This window comes from Mytilus trossulus, chromosome 6 (assembly GCF_036588685.1).
Source record: "Mytilus trossulus isolate FHL-02 chromosome 6, PNRI_Mtr1.1.1.hap1, whole genome shotgun sequence".
Classification (NCBI taxonomy): Eukaryota; Metazoa; Mollusca; class Bivalvia; order Mytilida; family Mytilidae; genus Mytilus; species Mytilus trossulus.
The window spans coordinates 48936727-48955956 of record NC_086378.1 but is presented as its reverse complement, the minus strand read 5'-3'; the positions used below and the strand labels follow the sequence as shown (position 1 = coordinate 48955956).

At 32.3% G+C, this 19230-nt stretch overlaps 1 protein-coding gene across 1 annotated transcript in view; it reads right to left on the bottom strand.

Moving 5' to 3' along the window:
• Positions 1 to 5978, bottom strand: part of LOC134722768 (ubiquitin carboxyl-terminal hydrolase 30-like) — a 36675-nt gene extending 30697 nt beyond the window's left edge. Inside the window, exon 1 of the mRNA XM_063586395.1 lies at positions 5815 to 5978. Within this exon, the coding sequence (XP_063442465.1) occupies positions 5815 to 5952 (138 nt within the window). The 5' untranslated portion in view covers positions 5953 to 5978. The remainder of the gene's footprint in view (positions 1 to 5814) is intronic.
• Positions 5979 to 19230: the final 13252 nt, after the last annotated feature.

Genomic DNA, 19230 nt, shown 5'->3' with positions numbered 1-19230 from the left:
TTTTCTAAATGTGGACAAATTAAATAATTTTTCTTAGAAAAAAAGTATATGTACATAAGTTGTATAATGAAAACTATCCATTTAGTTACAAAAACATATGCATATTTTTTTTTAATTTGAGGTTTCTTATGACTTTAATGTTAAAATGCAAAAAGAAATGAAATTCGTCATCTGGGACTCCACATTTTTTTCATAATATTTGTGCTCTTGGAATGTTTCTGTGTTTTTTTGAGAGTACCTGTCCATGTATAAAAAAAATATATTTTAAATATTTCTTAGTCTGACAATTATTTTTTTAATTTCCCATAATGACAAAGTCTGGATGAGGAATCCATTTTTGAAAGTGTATTTAATTAAAAGTAGTTTTTTTTCATATTCCTCTGACACACACTTTTCTATATTACATTTTACACGTTTTTTAATTGTTTAAAAGGTATATTAATATTAGAGTAATTTTCTGTGTTTATTTTCATATCTTTAAACAATTTATCTGCAAATGAGTACCAATTAAGAATGAATTCCTGCCGAATGTCAATTTATGTTTGTTTGTAGAGATTCTTTAACCAGAGGATTAATATCATTACAGTGTATTCTATAAAAACTACATGCATGAGTGTTTGAGTTTTTATCATGTTTATATAGAGTCCAAAGTAAATCTACCTAATTCTGATCTAGCACCTATGTTAGTGGCTGTGTTTTCCTGTCCTAATACTTTTATATAAAATTTAGAATAAACCTTCTCAAAAGGATATGTTACTGCTAATGCAAGAGTATGCTAAAAAATATTATTTACAACAGCTCTGTTAGATGCCATAAAAGCTGACCGAAAATTATCTATATTCCAAATTCCAGAGTTGTATGTCAAAATAGGTCTTATAAGAGTTTCAAATAATTTACATGACAAATTAGTTGGAATAAAATTAAAATTTGACATATATTTTCTTAATAAAAGTAATAGTTTAATGCCTTATTTATAAAAAAAAAGAAGATGTGGTATCATTGCCAATGAGACAACTATCCACAAAAGACCAAAATGACACAGACATTAACAACTATATGTCACCGTACGGCCTTCAACAATGAACAAAGCCCATACTGCATAGTCAGCAATAAAAAGCCCCGATAAGACAATGTAAAACAATTCAAACGAGAAAACTAACAGCCTTATTTATGTAAAAAAATGAACGAAAGACAAATATGTAACACATAAACAAACGACAACCACTGAATTATAGGCTCCTGACTTGGGACAGGCACATACATAAATAGTGTGGTGGGGTTAAACATGTTAGCGGGATCCCAACCCTCCCCCTAACCTGGGACAGTGGTACATGTATAACAGTACAACCAACTATAAAAATCAGTTGAAAAAGGCTAAACTCATCAGATGGACAAAAATACAAGTGGACGTGGCCGGGTACTTATACATCCCGACACAAAAAGACACAATGAACAGATCTGAGAGTACTCGCAGTTATCTAACAGCTAGTTCAAAGCCATTCACAACTAATTAAAAAAGCATGCCTCTTAGACTAAACTATCAATTCAATCCGTGCACATCCAACATTCAATGGAGTTAGAGTAAAGACGTCATAAACAGCCAGAGAAAAATATGACATTGTGCAATGACAAGTTACAGGTATCGACAGACTGAAGATTCATGAATATGTATATGTATATAACATACTAATAATATTTAGTTAGCTTTAATTTACTGATAACAAAATCAATTTTTATACCAATGAAAACAATATTCAGAAATCTTATTACAGTGTTGAATAGGTAACCTTTTATAATAGTTTATTTAAAGGAGCGACAAGTTTGCATGGATCATTTCTAAATTTTCGGGCACGGTTAACAACATTTCCGTAAAAATGAAGATGTGCTATCCCGTTTGAAATAAGTTTTCTACAGGTTCAACCAAACTTCAAAACCCAATCTTTATATCTATGGACAAATTTGATAAAGGTTTTAAGTAATTTATGGTAACGATATCCCTGGTTTAATAATTTACCAGTAATACATAGATTGCGTTCGTTAAAATCAAAAACGACACAACCGACACGGGCATAGCGAACAAGTTGTAAAAAAAACACACCTTAAGATGGTGCCAAAGCAACATCAACATCTAAAAATGGAAAATTAACAATAGGGACCGAAAAAAATTCTCTTTTTTCGTAAATTTTAGTGTGGAGTTTTCCGTTTAAAACCGAAATATCTAAATCCAGGAAAGGACAGATATTACCGAATAAATTTGATTTATTTAAAGTAAGTTCCTTGGGGTAAATTCAGCAGTATTTTGAGAAAATTCTTGATTATTTAACGAATTTTATATCATCAAGATAACGGTAAGTGTTGTTGGACTTGTCAATTAAATACAATTTCGGCGGGTCTTTACTGATTTAAGTCATAAACTGTGATTCGTAAAAGTACAAAAACAAGTCTGATATTAAAGGGGCACACTTAGTGCCCATGGAGATACCTACAACCTGTCGATAAACTTTGTTGCCGAAACGTACATAAATATTATAAAGCAGAAAATTAACAGCTTCAATCATCTCATCACACCGCCAGTAAGTGTACCTAGCATATTTGCCTTTTTCATTAAAGAAGAAGGCTTTAAATGAGTTGCAGCAAATATAATTATCTGCATTCAGCTTTACCAAACGACCATTTAATTAAATAGGAAAACTTTTGTTTAATAAGATAGTGGGGAAGTGTATTAGTGTAAAACTATTTTAAAACAGAATCAAAAGGACCATCAAAAGCACGTAATTTATCTAACACATCCAAATATTTTTTTTACATTCCAAAAATGGTTTATACCACTATGTTCATATATTTTATTACAATAGTTTATGATAATCTCTTTAATAGTAGTTAATGAACTAGTTAAGAGCACTGAAAGATTAGTTGTAGAACACTTACTAGAGGCCGAAATGAAACGATATTTAAATGTTTGTTTGTGTAGTTTAGGTAGCCAATACATACATGTAGTAGGGACCTTCAAATGTTCAGAAGAAGCCTTAAGCAATGATGTGGTTGTGATATGCTTGTTTACTTTATGACTCTCTGTGGAACGAATGGACTTGAATGTAGATGAAATTGAAATTTCATTCTTAAGAACGTCCGTGTTGTATTTACGGCATACCACCACCACATTGTTGTCTGCAGGGGCGGATGCAGGAATTTTCGAAAGGGGGGGTGCTAACCCAGGGCAAAAAGGGGGGGGTGCAAAACATATGTCCCGATACAAATGCATTGATCGGCAAAAATAAAGGGGGGTGCGCACCCCCGGAACCCCCCCCCCCTCTGGATCCGCCACTGGTCTGCTTTGTCGGCCGGTACAAACACAAACCGCTTTGAAAGTATTTGAAGTTAATTTCTTATTCTAGAAATAGGTGTATTATGTACTCTATTATTTACTTCTAAATTATTTTAAAAATGTGATATTCTCTTATCTACCACATTCATACATTTATTTAAATAAGAATGAAGAGATTTTTTATCAGATTTTTCCCGTTTACACCATTTTTTACAAAACGAGGAAAGAGCATCTTTGGTGACTTGACGACACTCTTTCCAATCTATTTTAGATGGAGGACGATATTTTGTTCCTTTTTTCAAAAAAATTTCAACCTCTCTGACCTGTAATAACATGGCCATAGGGAACATATCTAAACTTCGACGACAGTTTCAAGTTAAGGGAGTGTTACTATCTATATTCACGTCTGATGTAAACGACGTATAATTAAAAATTAAACTTTTGCTAGTTTTTTTGTATGTGTATGGGATTATAGGTGGTTCTATATTATTTAAATAGGGAGGTATAAAGTTTTGAACGGTAGAGTCATTAAATATACTAGATAAGTTGATAAAAGCAAAAATTATACCTCAGCTAATATATGTATTAATTAGACAGCTTTTCAGTAGTTTTCGAAAAAAATTCCACTGTAGTTAATGATATTCCCTAGAAATTTAAAGTCCTTAACTTAAATCAAAAATCTATTATTGATCAAGAAGGTTGCATGGGGATTGTTTATAAATATTCTGAAAAACTAGAATTTTAGTCTTGTTAGTATTTACACTTAACTGCCATTTAATCAATATTTAATTAATTTGTCTAACGCATTTTGAAGCCCTAATGTGTCTCAGACAGTAACACTAAATCATCTAAATAGCTGAGAGTTTGGATACATGAAGTATGTACATGTATCAAGAACTGGAGGGTTACAAGATACATCAAAAATCGAATGTAAATCATTTATATAACAATTAAACAAAGTAGTCTAAGGACTTAAACTGTCCCCTTGTCTTACACCAGTCTAATAATTGGAAAAAAACAGAGAATGTTCATTACCAATCTTCAGTGCAGACTGTGATTAACAATACATATTTTTATGTCCAACCTACGATAGAAGAGGGGCATTATGTTTTCTGGTCTGTGGCTCCGTTCGTTCGTTCGTCCGCAGGTTAAAGTTTTTGGTCAAGGTAGTTTTTGATGAAGATGAAATCCAATCAACTTGAAACTTATTACACCTGTTGCTTATGATATGATCTTTCTAATTTTTAAGCCAAATTAGACTTTTGACCCCAAATTCACGGTCAACTGAACATATAAAATGAAAGTGGGATTTTCAGGTTAAAGTTTTTGGTCAAGGTAGTTTTTGATGAAGCTGAAGTCAAATCAACTTGAAACTTAGTACACTTGATGCTTATGATATGATATTTCCAATTTTAAAGCCAAATTAGACTTTTGACCCCAATTTCACGGTCTATGGAACATGGAAAATGATAGTGCCAGTGGGGCATCCGTTTACTTTGGACACATTCTTGTTCATAATAGTATAAAACTTTACATTTCGTCAGGGTTTTGATTTTTATCAATATTTGCTCTTTTGAGAGATAGTTGAACTTAGTCTCATGCAGCTCCTCTTAGTCTCATGCAGTAAATATTCGACAAATGACAATGAGAATTGTTTCAAGATAACTCTTCCTACAGTTTGAATGCTTGGAGGTTTTCACTGTGCATTTTAGTATGACGTCCATTATCACTGAACTAGGGATCACATTTGTATATAAAGGCTAGCTGAACCACATCTCCTCATGCAGTATTTTTCTCGCTGTATTGAAGACCCATCGGCGCGGACTTCGGCTGTTATCTGTTTTTTGGTCGGGTTGTTGGCTCTTTGACACATTCCCCATTTCCAATCTCAATTTAATATGAATCCGTCGTTATGATAATTTAAAATTGACAAAGGAAACCGAATAAATTGAGGTGTAATTACACCTTTAAAAAAGATGTCGGTCATCAATCGGCATATTTACAAGATAAATGTTATCTATGTTTGTCAAAATATGAACAATTGATAAAATATATTATGTCTCTCGTTCATCATAGTTCAGTATCAACTTGAACAACTTAATTTACGTCATTATTTATTTGTTTATTTTATTATTTATTTGTTTATTTTATTATTTATTTTATTATTTTTATTTATTTATTTTTTATTTTTTTTTTGGGGGGGGGGGGTACTTTTATCATAACTTCTTCTTTATTCTAATAACTTTAAATTATTGCCAATCTAATCAAAATTAAATCTCCGCACTCGGTCCTCGTTGTTTATTTGTCGCGTATATTAAAGCAACGAGGAGCAAGTGCAGCTAGAGATTGAATTTAATACTGAATATCTTATATTGAATTATTTCTTTATAAGTATATCATTCGTTACTACCCTGAGTACCATAATTCATTTTTCTAAAAAGAAACATCTAAAAAAAGTTTATAATCGTCATATTTTTTAATCCACTTACCTTACAGCAGTTCTTGATTTTTTTACGTAATTTCCAAGTTATTAAACCTAACGTGATTAGTGCGATCACTCCTAAAGATGGACCTGCGACATAAAGCCATATCGTCTGCTTGGTCGAAGAAAACCGATTGATTTTCATACTGCTTCACGTGCACGTTACACAACTACATTATAATTTAAGTAAAAATGTTGTACTTTGAGTTCATAACTGATACAATGTGTATCGAGGTAATACTTCACGATTTACAAGTATTTTATCAATTACTTAGGTTAATCTTTATGTAAACAAAATACTGGTGTAGATTGTGTGCGAATGTGTATTCAATGAATTAATTTTTTTTTTATAAATAACGTTTAAAGACATATTCATGATATTTCTTTGTTTTCTGTTTTAAATTAATTTTCAATTACATAATTTACATAAGAATGTTCCTACAATTTTGGGGTGTTCGTGCATGTACGTTGAAAGGAGGACCGACTTGTTATCCGTTTTCACCTACTGGGCTCTTCGATTCCATTATTAAACTTAATATTGTAGGTTTCCTTTTTATTTAATTACAATACATATTTATCTTTAATTTAAGGAATGAAATTAGTTTTAGACTTTCTCAGTTTTAGTTATCCATTGAAGTTTTTGTAATTGTATCATGTGTATATATGTTACAGGGAATTTATAATACCAAGGATTTTGTAAAATCACTGGACTAATCAGCGCTTTGGTAAAATCACTTTAAGTTTCATTGGTTTTGTAAAATCCCTGAAATTGTAAGGGATTTTACAAAATCACTGAAAATAAACCTGGGGATTTTGTAAAATCCCTGATTACAATTTAGTTCAACTAACTATTAGAAATGTGTTTTTCTTAATATAATTTATACTAAGGGAGCTACCATTTTATTTTTATGGGGGGCTAGGATGAAAAATGTTGTCCTACAATTTTTTTTAGCTGTAATCTCTGTCCTGCCTTTTTATTTTTCACTCTGTTCGGTCCTGCCTTTTTTTTTTAGTTTATCCTGACTTTTTTTAACCTAAATTGTCGTCCTGACTTTTTTTTTTGGCAAGTGTCTCATCCTACCTTTTTTGTTTACTCAAAACTCCTGTCCTGCTTATTTTTTTTAATTTCATCCTAGCCCCCCCCCCCCCCCCCCCCCCCCCTAAAAATCAAATGGTAGCTCCCTAATAATCACTAATGATTTTGAAATATATTTGTTAAATAAACACAATGAGCTAGAACTAGTGTTTTAATGATTAAAAGGCAAGAAAAAGCCACAAATATTTTTTTTTCATTTTTGCTTGGTTATAACCTATTCATAAATTAACATGTAAGTTCAAAACAAAGAATTCTTACTTATATTTTATGTTGTCTTTCTTTATTATTAGGTTGTAGGCAGCAAATTAATAATACAACACTTATTTGCTTTTTATATATCAATTTTTATAGCAATAAGATGATCCTGCTCTAATATACATGAAATATTTGCCACTGGATCACAGTCCCTAATCCACGCAATTTCTTATACCTAACATATGTGTTTTTCTTTTCTTATGACAGCAATCAACCTAATGTTCCGTTTTTCTATATGATTCGAAAAAAATGATTTAATTGGTTTTATGTTTTGCAGTTATTACAGGAAAAACTATAATAAACAGATTTCTTTCAAACAAGGTATTGAAAAGAGCTTGTTTTGTCTTCTTTCTGTGACTTAGTGACAACATGTTCCAAAATTTCATCAAATTTCCCCCGGTTTCATACGTTTTACTTTAATTTTACCTCAATTATAAGAAGTAACTTGTTGTGTGAATGTTTGCTCTTGGTTTAGAGACATCTGTGTCTGAGCCATTGTTCTACAGTATGTCAGTTGTATAGTGCACGAAAACTGCTCACTTAATATTAAAATAAAGGCTAGATTAGCCTTAAACTTAGTTTTTTTCACAGAAATTCTAAACAAGAGGCTCTTAAGAGCCTGTGTCGCTCACCTTGGTATATGTGAATTAAACAAAGGAATCAGACAGTTCATGACAAAATTGTGTTTAGGTGATTGTGATGTGTTTGTACATCTTACTTTACTGAACATTCTTGCTGCTTACAATTATCTCTATCTATAATGAACTTGTCCGTGTAGTTTCAGTGGAAAATGTTAGTAAAAATTTATAAATTTTATGAAAATTGTTAACTAGAGGCTCCAAAGAGCCTGTGTCGCTCACCTTGGTCTATGTGAATATTAAACCAAGGACAAAGATGGATTCATCACAAAATTGTGTTTTGGTGATGGTGATGTGTTTGTACATCTTTCTTTACTGAACATTATGGCTGCTTACATTTTTTTTTATCTACAATGAACTTGGCCCAGTAGTTTCAGTGGAAAATGTTAGTTTAAATTTACAAATTTTATGAAAATTGTTATAAATTGACTATAAAGGTCAATAACTCCTATAGGGATCAACTGACCATTTTGGTCATGTTGACTTATTTGTAAATCTTACTTTGCTGAACATTATTGCTGTTTACAGTTTATCTCTATCTATAATAATATTCAAGATAATAACCAAAAACAGCAAAATTTCCCAAAAAATACCAATTCAAGGGCAGCAACCCAACAACGGGCTGTCCTATTAATTTGAAAATTTCTGGGCAGATAGATTTTGACCTGATAAACAATTTTACCCATGTCAGATTAGCTCTTATTGCTTTGGTTTTTGAGTAACAAGCCAAAAACTACATTTTACCCCTCTGTTCTTGCTTTAGCCATGGCGGCCATTTTTGGCGATTGACCGGGTCACGCCACACATTTTTTTAAACTAGATACCCCAATGTTGATTGTGGCCAAGTTTGGTTTAATTTGGCCCAGTAGTTTCAGAGGAGAAGATTTTTGTAAAAGATTCCTAAGGTTTACGAAAAATGGCAAAAAATTGACTATAAAGGGCAATTACTCCTAAGGAGACAACTGACCATTTTGGTCATGTTGACTTATTTGTAAATCTTACTTTGCTGAACATTATTACTGTTTACAGTTTATCTCCATCTATAATGATATTCAAGATAATAACCAAAAACAGCAAAATTTCCTTAAAATTACCAATTCAGGGTCAGCAACCCAACAACGGGATTTCAGATTCACCTGAAAATTTCAGGCCAGATAGATCTTGACCTGATTAACAATTTTACCAAATGTCAGATTTGCTCTAAATGCTTTGGTTTTTGCGTTATAAGCCAAAAACTGCATTTTACCCCTATGTTCTATTTTTGGTCATGGCGGCCATCTTGGTTGGTTGGCGGGGTCACGCCACACATTTCTTAAACTAGATACCCCAATGATGATTGTGGACAATTGGCCCAATAGTTTCAGAGGAGAAGATTTTTGTAAAAGATTCCTAAGATTTACGAAAAATGGCTAAAAATTGACTATAAAGGGCAATTACTCCTAAAACGGTCAACTGACCATTTTGGTCATGTTGACTTATTTGTAAATCTTACTTTTCTGAACATTATTGCTGTTTAAAGTTTATCTCTATCTATAATAATACTCAAGATAATAACCAAAAACAGCAAAATTTCCCTAAAATTAACAATTCAGGGGCAGCAACCTAACAACAGGTTGTCCGACTCATCTGAAAATGTCAAGGCAGATAGATTTTGACCTGATTAACAAATTCATTCCATGACAGATTTGCTCTAAATGCTTTGGTTTTTGAGTTATAAGCCAAAAACTGCATTTAACCCGTATGTTCCATTTTTAGCCATGGCGGCCATCTTGGTTGGATGGCGGGGTCACGCCACACATTTTTTAAACTAGATACCCCAATGATGATTGTGGCAAAGTTTGGTTTAACTTGACCCAGTAGTTTCAGAGGAGAAGATTTTTGTAAAAGTTAACGACGACGGACGACGGACGCCAAGTGATGAGAAAAGCTCACTTGGCCCTTTGGGCGAGGTAAGCTAAAAATGATTATAAAGGACATTCTAACATGACGTCCTTCAAACGCTTTGAGTACACACCCGTGGTAAAATATGAATATATTTCATGGGCTGTTCCCATTGTACCCCCACGTCATATGTTTTTTAATGAATGAGCGACTCGACGTCATAGAACAATGACGTCAGAATATAAGCAATTTACGGGAAAATACACGCTTGTGAAACGGAAAATCATCACAACAAGGAAACGTTAATAAATGATGCTAAAATGAGTTATATTAGCCGTTTTTGTATATATATGAGACATATGAGTACAATAATAATTAGATTCATCTAAAATTATCTAAATATGTTATTATAAATAGTTTAAGTATCATCATTTATTCAGTTTGCACCGTTATTTTACGTCAATTTAATAGTGCGTTTATATATTGGAACGGCAAATAATGCCATCACCTAGAGCGCTTCGATCCAAAAAAATTGCCGTATTTGTCCTATTAGAATCGAAATAATTCATGGGGGCTTGAATATATCTAGATTTTACCACGGGTTGTCCCTTTATGCCGATATTTTACCCCTCGCTATCGCTCAGTGTAAAATATTTGTCATAAAGGGCCAACCCGTGGTAAAATCACGATATATTCAAGCCCCCATGAATTATTTCTTAAATAACTTCTTAGGGGTTCAATTGACCATTTTGGTCATTTTGACTTATTTTTGAGTCTTAAATTGCTGTACATTATTGCTGTTTACAGTTTATCTCTATCTATAATAATATTCAAGATAATAACCCAAAACAGCAAAATTTCCTTAAAATTACCAATTTAGGGGCAGCAACCTAACAACGAGTTGTCCGATTCATCTTAACATATCAGGGCAGATAGACAATTTTATCCCTTGTCAGATTTGCTCTAAATGCTTTGGTTTTTGAGTTATAAGCCAAAAACTGCATTTTACCCCTATATTCTATTTTTAGCCGTAGCGGCCATCTTGGTTGGTTTGCCCTGTCTAGAAACATTATTTTTAAACTAGATAGCCTAATAATGATTCTGGCTATGTTTGGTAAAATTTGGCCCAGTAGTTTCAGAGGAGAAGATTTTTGTAAAAGTTGACTAAGATTTACGAAAAATGGTTAAAAATTGACTATAAAGGGCAATAACTCCTAAAGGGGTCAACTGACCATTTTGGTCATGTTGACTTATTTGTAAATCTTACTTTGCTGAACATTTTTACTGTTTACAGTTTATCTCTATCCATAATAATATTCAAGATTATATCCAAAAATAGCAAAATTTCCTTAAAATTACCAATTCAGGGGCAGCAACCCAACAACGGGTTGTCCCATTCATCTTAAAATTACAGGACAGATAGATCTTGACCAGATAAACAATTTTACCCATTGTCAGATTTGCTCTAAATGCTTTGGTTTTTGAGTAATAACCAAAAACTGCATTTAACCCCTTTGTTCTATTTTTAGCCGTTGCGGCCATCTTGGTTGGTTAGCCGGGTCAAAAAACACATTTTTTAAACTAGATACATTCATGATGATTGTGGCCAAGTTTGGATTAATTTGGCCCGGTAGTTTCAGAGGAGAAGATTTTTGTAAAAGATCATGGAGATTAACGAAAAAAGGTTAAAAATTGACTATAAAGGGCAATAACTCCCAAAGAGGTCAACTGACCATTTTGGTCATGTTGACTTATTTGTAAATCATACTTTTCTGAACATTATTGCTGTTTACAGTTTATCTCCATCTATAATAATATTCAAGATAATAACCAAAAACAGTAAAATTTCCTTAAAATTACCAATTCAGGGGCAGGAACCCAACAATGGGTTGTCTGATTCATCTAAACTTTTCAGAGCAGATAGATCTTGGCCTGATAAACAATTTAACCATAGTCAGATTTGCTCTAAATGCTTTGGTTTTTGAGTCATAAGCCTAAAACTGCATTTTACCCCTATGTTCTATTTTAAGCCATGGCGGCCATCTTGGCTGGTTGGCCGGGTCAAAAAACACAAATGTTATGTTTGGTTTAATTTGACCCAGTAGTTTCAGAGGAGAAGATTTGTCTCATCTTTTTTTATGTTATAAATTACGAACGATAAAATCTTGACTTTTTGAATGAATGGATTAATAATTTGTTATTATTTTATAAATTTATTGGCAAGGTTTTGTACAGTAAGTCACTATACAAATTCTACATTATTAAAATTAAAAAAAAAAGAAACAGAATGTAGTATGATTGCCAATGAGCATGATGAGACATCTCTCAACCAGAGACCAAATAAAATATAATTTTTAACTTGTTCCTTTATTCGTATGAGGCTCTCTTCATACATAGAAAAGAGATCACCATCATCTTTTAACTTCGCCTACCGTTATGTAAATAGTGTTCTCTAATGAACAAGAGCTTTTTTTAGCCTGGAAAACCTGGCCCAATCATACTGCGTCCATAAGTGCATGTAGCGGAGCTAATCAGTAGCCAGGATCCCAGGCTAACATGTAGCGGAACTTATCAGTAGCCAGGATCCCAGGCTAACATGTAGCGGAGCTAATCAGTAGCCAGGATCCCAGGCTTGAGCTTTTTAAAACATGTATGTGTTCCGAGAGGTGACGTTGTCAAATTTGTCCGTCCATTCGTATTTTTTTTACAAACGTCATCACCGTAGTTGGTTGAGCAAAACATATGAAAACAAGATCTGCTTTAACAGAGGCGTATTTAGGGGGGCAGGGGGCCCGGCCCCCTCTTTTGGGGAAAAATTTGGTTGCTTATATAGGGAATCACTGAAGCGTGACTGAAGTGGGCCCCTCTTTGGCAGTCAGTGGGCCCCACTTATGAAAATTTCTTGATCTAATCCGCCAGTTGGGTTATATCTTTCCGGAGCATCTGAGATCATCTCCAGTTTGTCGGGCGGGTTTATCATTATTTTTTTCTTTTATATCTCACATTCCTAGGTGTTGTCAATTTATTTTCGATTTATGAGTTTCAGTGTCACCCGACGTACTATATATATGTGTACGGCCTACAATGTTCAATGCTAGAAAAGAGTTATTTTAAATACCTCTATTAAAGACCTGTTTGTAAACAAAAAGTGCAATCTTAAATACTCTTTTAAATGATATTATTTTCACAATCTGTGTCTGTTTCGTAGGGGGCTTTTGTTCCTCCGAAAATGCTTCTAAACACACATATTTTTGCAATTTGAAATGTTTCCTATAGACTTTCCAGTTTGTTTACTTGAAATTGAATTGGAGAACTATAATTTTTTATCGATACAGATTGACAGTACTTCACATATGAAGGTACAACTCGTGTTACGTAGTGGACATTTTGATGCGTTTCGTAGTTGACAAAACCGTTTCGTAGTGGAAAAAAAAGTTTTGTAGTTGACATCAACCCTATTCTATGTTAATAAAAACACAATAAAAATTACATGAAACTAACCCTTGTTATTTGTTTTGCACAAATATAATTGAAAAAAGAGGGGGGAAAAGACTGCATGGTAGTGGTAGTGTCCACTACGAAACGTTTTTCTTCCATACTTGTTTCGTAGGGGACGTATTCACATGTTTTATTTTTTCCCCACAATCCCGTAATTGCTATAGTAACAAGACTGATTGTATTCATCAAAGCATGTATTAAGCTGTACACTGATATTTTTTTTCATAATTTTAAAACCAGACTACTGAAGGAGATTTGACCCGTTTCGTAGTGGACATTTAAAAAAACGGTATCACTCTGGTCCATTTAATGTGCTCAATTTTTCTTACCAACAATTTAATTGCCGTTATAAAAGCATCACTTCTTTTGAAAGACCCTAATGTTTATATCTCTTGCAAACCAAAATTACATTGACTTTATAAAACTGTTTATTAGCAAATTTTAATGACTTCGTTTCGTAGTGGACATTTTGTCAGGGACACACCTTCTGAAATTAAAAATCCTATGTTAAAAGCTGTTTATTAAAATGTGTTGGCTCTAAACATACCAATCCCTCTACACATATACTATGTATTTGCTTTAAAATGTTCAATTTAATTCAATGTACTGACTGCACAAAAAATTACTTGCAAAGCCTGATCAAACACAGTTTTTTAAAGAGGCTAGGACAAGAAAGTCCGTTGTTATTGAAAAACGCCCATATACAAAAAAGTTCTTATAAAATATATTATAAAAATCAAAATTAAATGTGGCGGACGATTGCTGGTAAGTAAAATTTATTTGCCAGTGGCTATTTGACCGGCACCGGCAAAATAGCAAATTTGCTATTTAGCCGGCTCTGATTAAATTATATCTAACTGCAATTAAAATTTAAGAATGACAATTTAAAAATATCAAAATGTTCTATTCAAAAACTTTTGTTACTGTTGATCATATAAACACTTAAACTTCTTATCTAAAATTAAAAAAAACAAAAAAACTGTGTATATATAGTATGAGTGGCCGTTCATGTCATTTGCGCGATTATATACGCGTATATAATTTTCAACGCGTATATATACGCGTATATTGTGGTTTTTAACGCGTATATTGTGGTTTTCAACGCGTATATTGTGGTTTTCAACGCGTATATTATCGTTTTATACGCGTATATTGTTAAAATAAACACGTTTATACTTTATTCCAATTTATTTATCATATACGCGTTAATATACGCGTTATTTGCATAAATATACGCGTTAATATACGCGTTATTTGTGTTAATATACGCGTATGAAATCATTATATACGCGTTAATAAACATTCGTTTGTCTTATTGTTTTAACCAATGAAAGCTGCGTTCTTAAACTGGTTTGCATGTGACAATTGTATAACGGTCCGTGTAACACTTATCAAATCAAAGTTTTAAAAAGTTTTAAAATTTTAGATTTTTGGAATTTTGATCCAAGTTTTAAAATATCAAAATTTCAAATTGTGTTAAAGTTTTGAAATTTTGAAATTTTAACCAAATTATTAAAATATCAAAATTCTAAATATCGTTTATAAATTTGATAGTTAAGAAACTTGATCAAACTTTTAAAATACTAAACATAACGTGCAATTTTGATAATTTCACTTTTTGAAAGTTTGATTTTTTAAATGTTTGCTTAAAATATCAAAAATATAAAGGGGCGACAAGAGGGGTACCTGTAAACACTGATGTAAACACGGCTCTGATAAGAACTATTCTTAGTTATAAATAAATAGCATGAAATATATCAAAACATTCTTAATAACAAAATAAATAATGAAAAGAAGAAGTCGGTTTTTTTTTATGAAACATATTAGACATCACATGGGATAACAGTATCCTGAAATTTTAAGGTTGTGCATCTATCAAAAAAAATATAATTAAACCTATTTAATCCGGAATCAACTACGTTGATTTAAATCTCTTATACATGTATAAGGTTAGTGTTTGAGATAAATAATTCAAAGCTATCTTGTGTTCCCAGTGCCCAACATTTAGAAGTACCAGTGAAAAATGACCAACTCGCATGCAGTTAACCAAATAGCATTATTCGCCTTTTTGACGTTCCTGATGAAGGTAGATCCAGAAAAAGCGCTTCGGTCGCATATACAACTTAAAACGTTTTCCTTCATGTTTATCGATTGCCTGATGAACATATATTGCCTTTTAAGATTTATTTCAGTTCCCAGAAATGATACGGAAGGAATACTTAATATATAGCGTCGCAATGAAAGTTGTGCTATGCGTGTTTCAGCTGGCCCCTAGACAAAAAGTGTACTGGTTCAGTGATTATAGACCTAATACTAAACTCCGAAATATAACAATGAACTAAAATCAAAATCATACAAGACTTAGAAGGACAGAGGCTCCTGGATTGGGACAGGCGCACAAATGCAGCGGGGTTTAATATGTTTCGTGAGATCACAACCCTCCCCCTATACCTCTAGCCAATAAAGAATGAAAAACACACAGTAATACGAACAGTAAAACGCACTTTAATGTGTCAGAATAGGAAACAAAAGAAACTAATCAATATGACAATGATAATAAACTAACAAAGGACTTCTATATATAAGTCTAGCAGTTACTGTCATACGCCAGCTCGATACCTCAATTAAACTACTAGTAGATATGTTTTAACTTCACTTTGGTCAAAAACCTCTTTAATTGTTTCGTTCTTATTTTTCTTGAATTTCAAATTTCAGTTTCAGCGTTCCGTAGGTGAATTCTTTACTTAAAATTCAGCGTTTTACATTGGACTGGTTTTTCGAGAGCAACATTGGTGTACGGCCAAAAATGGAAAAAAAATCATCATGCAGCTGACAGTGCGGCTTCTCTTTGCACACTCCATTATGACTGGGTGTACATGTGAACTTTTAGTTTGCTCAAAGTCGATTGTCGTACGATAACTTAAAAATACCCACATAACAAAATTCAAATACGGGACAACAATATCCTTTAATACAAAAAAATATATTGCTTTTGTTTACTATTATAAAACAGTGGTTGATTTAGAACCTATAATGGAGCTACGTGTGTGATAACCAGTCCAAACGTTGTCTTTAAGGGAGCAACCATTTAAATTTAAAAGTGGGGTGAGGTTGTTTTGTCGAAGCGCTAACTTTTTTTAAAGTTTTTCATCGCTATTAATCAACTTATCTGGTTCATATCTAACATTGAAGGCATGGAGAATTTTTCTTTTGTCCTCTGCTGGCACAGAATATTATATCATCAAATTGAGGATCATAATAATTTTAATGTACCATTATCGAAGCCCCTAGTGGTAGTATCAAGTAAAAAAATAGTGACTATCTAAATATTGGTTTCCCAGAAGATTACTATTTATCGCTGATATAAACTTTTGAAAACAATTTTCAACTTTCAAAATGCCAACACCTACAACTGGATAGATGGGTGCTTAATGTAGTACAGCGGCAAATATTACATAAACATGAATGAAAGTTGGGTGCTAAATGTAGTACAGCGGTAACTATTACATAAATATAAATGCTCGTGAAAATAATGTTTATGGTATACATTTATATATGATATGAAAGGTTTCAACTTTTACAAAACCAGAGCTATACGTTGGATTTAAAAGTTTACTTTATTTGGCCTTTTCAATTTCATTTGACTTTATTTGCCTTTTTAACTTAATTTGGTTCGAGTGTCAATGATAAGTCTTTTGTAGACGAAACGCGAGTCTGGCGCAAAAAGCGGCAAAATTTATAACCTGGTATCAATCTATGATGAGTTGTTGTAGATACCTTGTAACAATATCTTGGCTCCAATTTTGTGATATTGGATCTTAGTACCGTCGTAATTTCAGCGTAAATAAGATTATATTAAAAACCTCCCACGTTGTGGACTAGCACAACCTTAATTAGGACACCGTGCATTCAGTATCACGAAGCGCTTTTCTTGACCAACCTTCTTACGGAACGCTTAAAGCTGAATATTTAGGGCAAACAACTTACAAAGAATAGATAAAAACGTTTAAGATGATCGTTCATTCTGTACATGAAATGACATATTCTTTAGCCAACATGATTGCAGAAAGTAAGAAGTCGTAAAGCAAAACAGAAAAAAAAATGAAATCAAAAGAAGTAATACATCGTGTATTGGGCTTTTTTATTGCTTAAGAGTTTAGTAGAAAATGTATATATACATGCTCAACATAACCATACTATATGAACTACTGCAAGTTGTTCAGTTTTTACTGTTACTCCTGTTTCTCCAAAAATATGGGTGCTAGAAAAACCAGCAGGTAAAATGGTCAATATCAGAGCCGTACGTCTGGTATCTTCTTTGAAGAAATATTAATTTTGTCATTATTTTTTCACCGCTTACAACTGTCCGTTTTATTTCATACATAAACTTTTAAGTATCAGTATGTTTTTAATTCATATTGTTTCTTATCGTTCCGCTTTTATTTCCTTTCGCTTTTTACAGGTATCCCTCTTATTGCCCCTTTTCTATTTTGATATTTTAAGCAAACATTTGAAAAATCAAACTTTCAAAAAGTGAAATAATTAAAATTGCGCGTTAGATTTAGTATTTTAGAAGTTTGATCAAATTTCTAAACTATCAAATTTATAAACGATATTAAGAATTTTGATATTTTAATAATTTGGTTAAAATTTCAAAATTTCAAAACTTTAACACAATTTGAAATTGTGATATTTTAAAACTTGGATCAAAATTCCAAAAATCTAAAATTTCAAAACTTTTTAAAACTTTGATTTGATAAGTGTTACTCGGACCGTTATACAATTGTCACATGCAAACCAGTTTAAGAACGCAGCTTTCATTGGTTAAAACAATAAGACAAACGAATGTTTATTAACGCGTATATAATGATTTCATACGCGTATATTAACACAAATAACGCGTATATTAACGCGTATATTAACGCGTATATTTATGCAAATAACGCGTATATTAACGCGTATATGATAAATAAATTGGAATAAAGTATAAACGTGTTTATTTTAACAATATACGCGTATAAAACGATAATATACGCGTTGAAAACCACAATATACGCGTTGAAAACCACAATATACGCGTATATATACGCGTTGAAAATTAAATACGCGTATATAATCGCGCAAATGACATGAACGGCCACTCATAATATACACATCGAAAATTTGACAAAAATAAAAATATGATGAATATATTATGAATAGAAGTGAAGTAATAAGATAAATTTAAAATTGAAATACAAATATGATGAATCTATTAGGAATAGAAGTGAAGTAATAAGATAAATTTAAAATTGAAATACAAATATGATAATAGTCACTTTGTAGCTATACTACATTCCGGAAACTAGTATACTCTTTCATTTACGGAACCAGCATTGTGATTGTGTTGCCGATGCAATCGCTGAATGGTCTTACAGTACCATGAGAAGACTTGAGAAATACAATGATATAATAAGCGATTATCTGGCTTGGTCTTTTAAACAAAAACCGTGAAAAAATAAAAATTTCATCAGACACATTTTTTTTCAGTATAAGAAGGAAATGTTCCTTAATTTTTAGAATCTATAATACTAAAAAGACGAGGTCCAATTTGTCAGCCGTCATCACGTAAAATCGACGAATCAAAGAATTCAACTTTATATACAACTAATATAGTACAAAGGTGTAGATTAAAAATTACATCACTCCAGGTCCATTTGTTTTCCACGTAACTATAAATATTGCCAATAATTACGAAGTTCCGGGTAGAGTCCGATACCGATACCAATAGTATATTCACCTGTTACCTACCTTATCTGTACGTCACGGACCCGCGATATCACGGGTGTGCTCTAGTTATATTTAAGAATGAAAAGGTGAAAAAAAAAGACTAAAACAAAGAGAAATGTAATTGTATTTATTTATATATTTTCTCATTTTGAGAATAGCATGTAAGTTGCACAGACGCTGCTTCTTAGTATCCAATCTAGCTTAACGCAACACACATTAGTCTAAGAATAGATGTGGTGTGAGTGTTTTTCTCTAATTATTTTTCTTCTTCAAATTATTATATAAT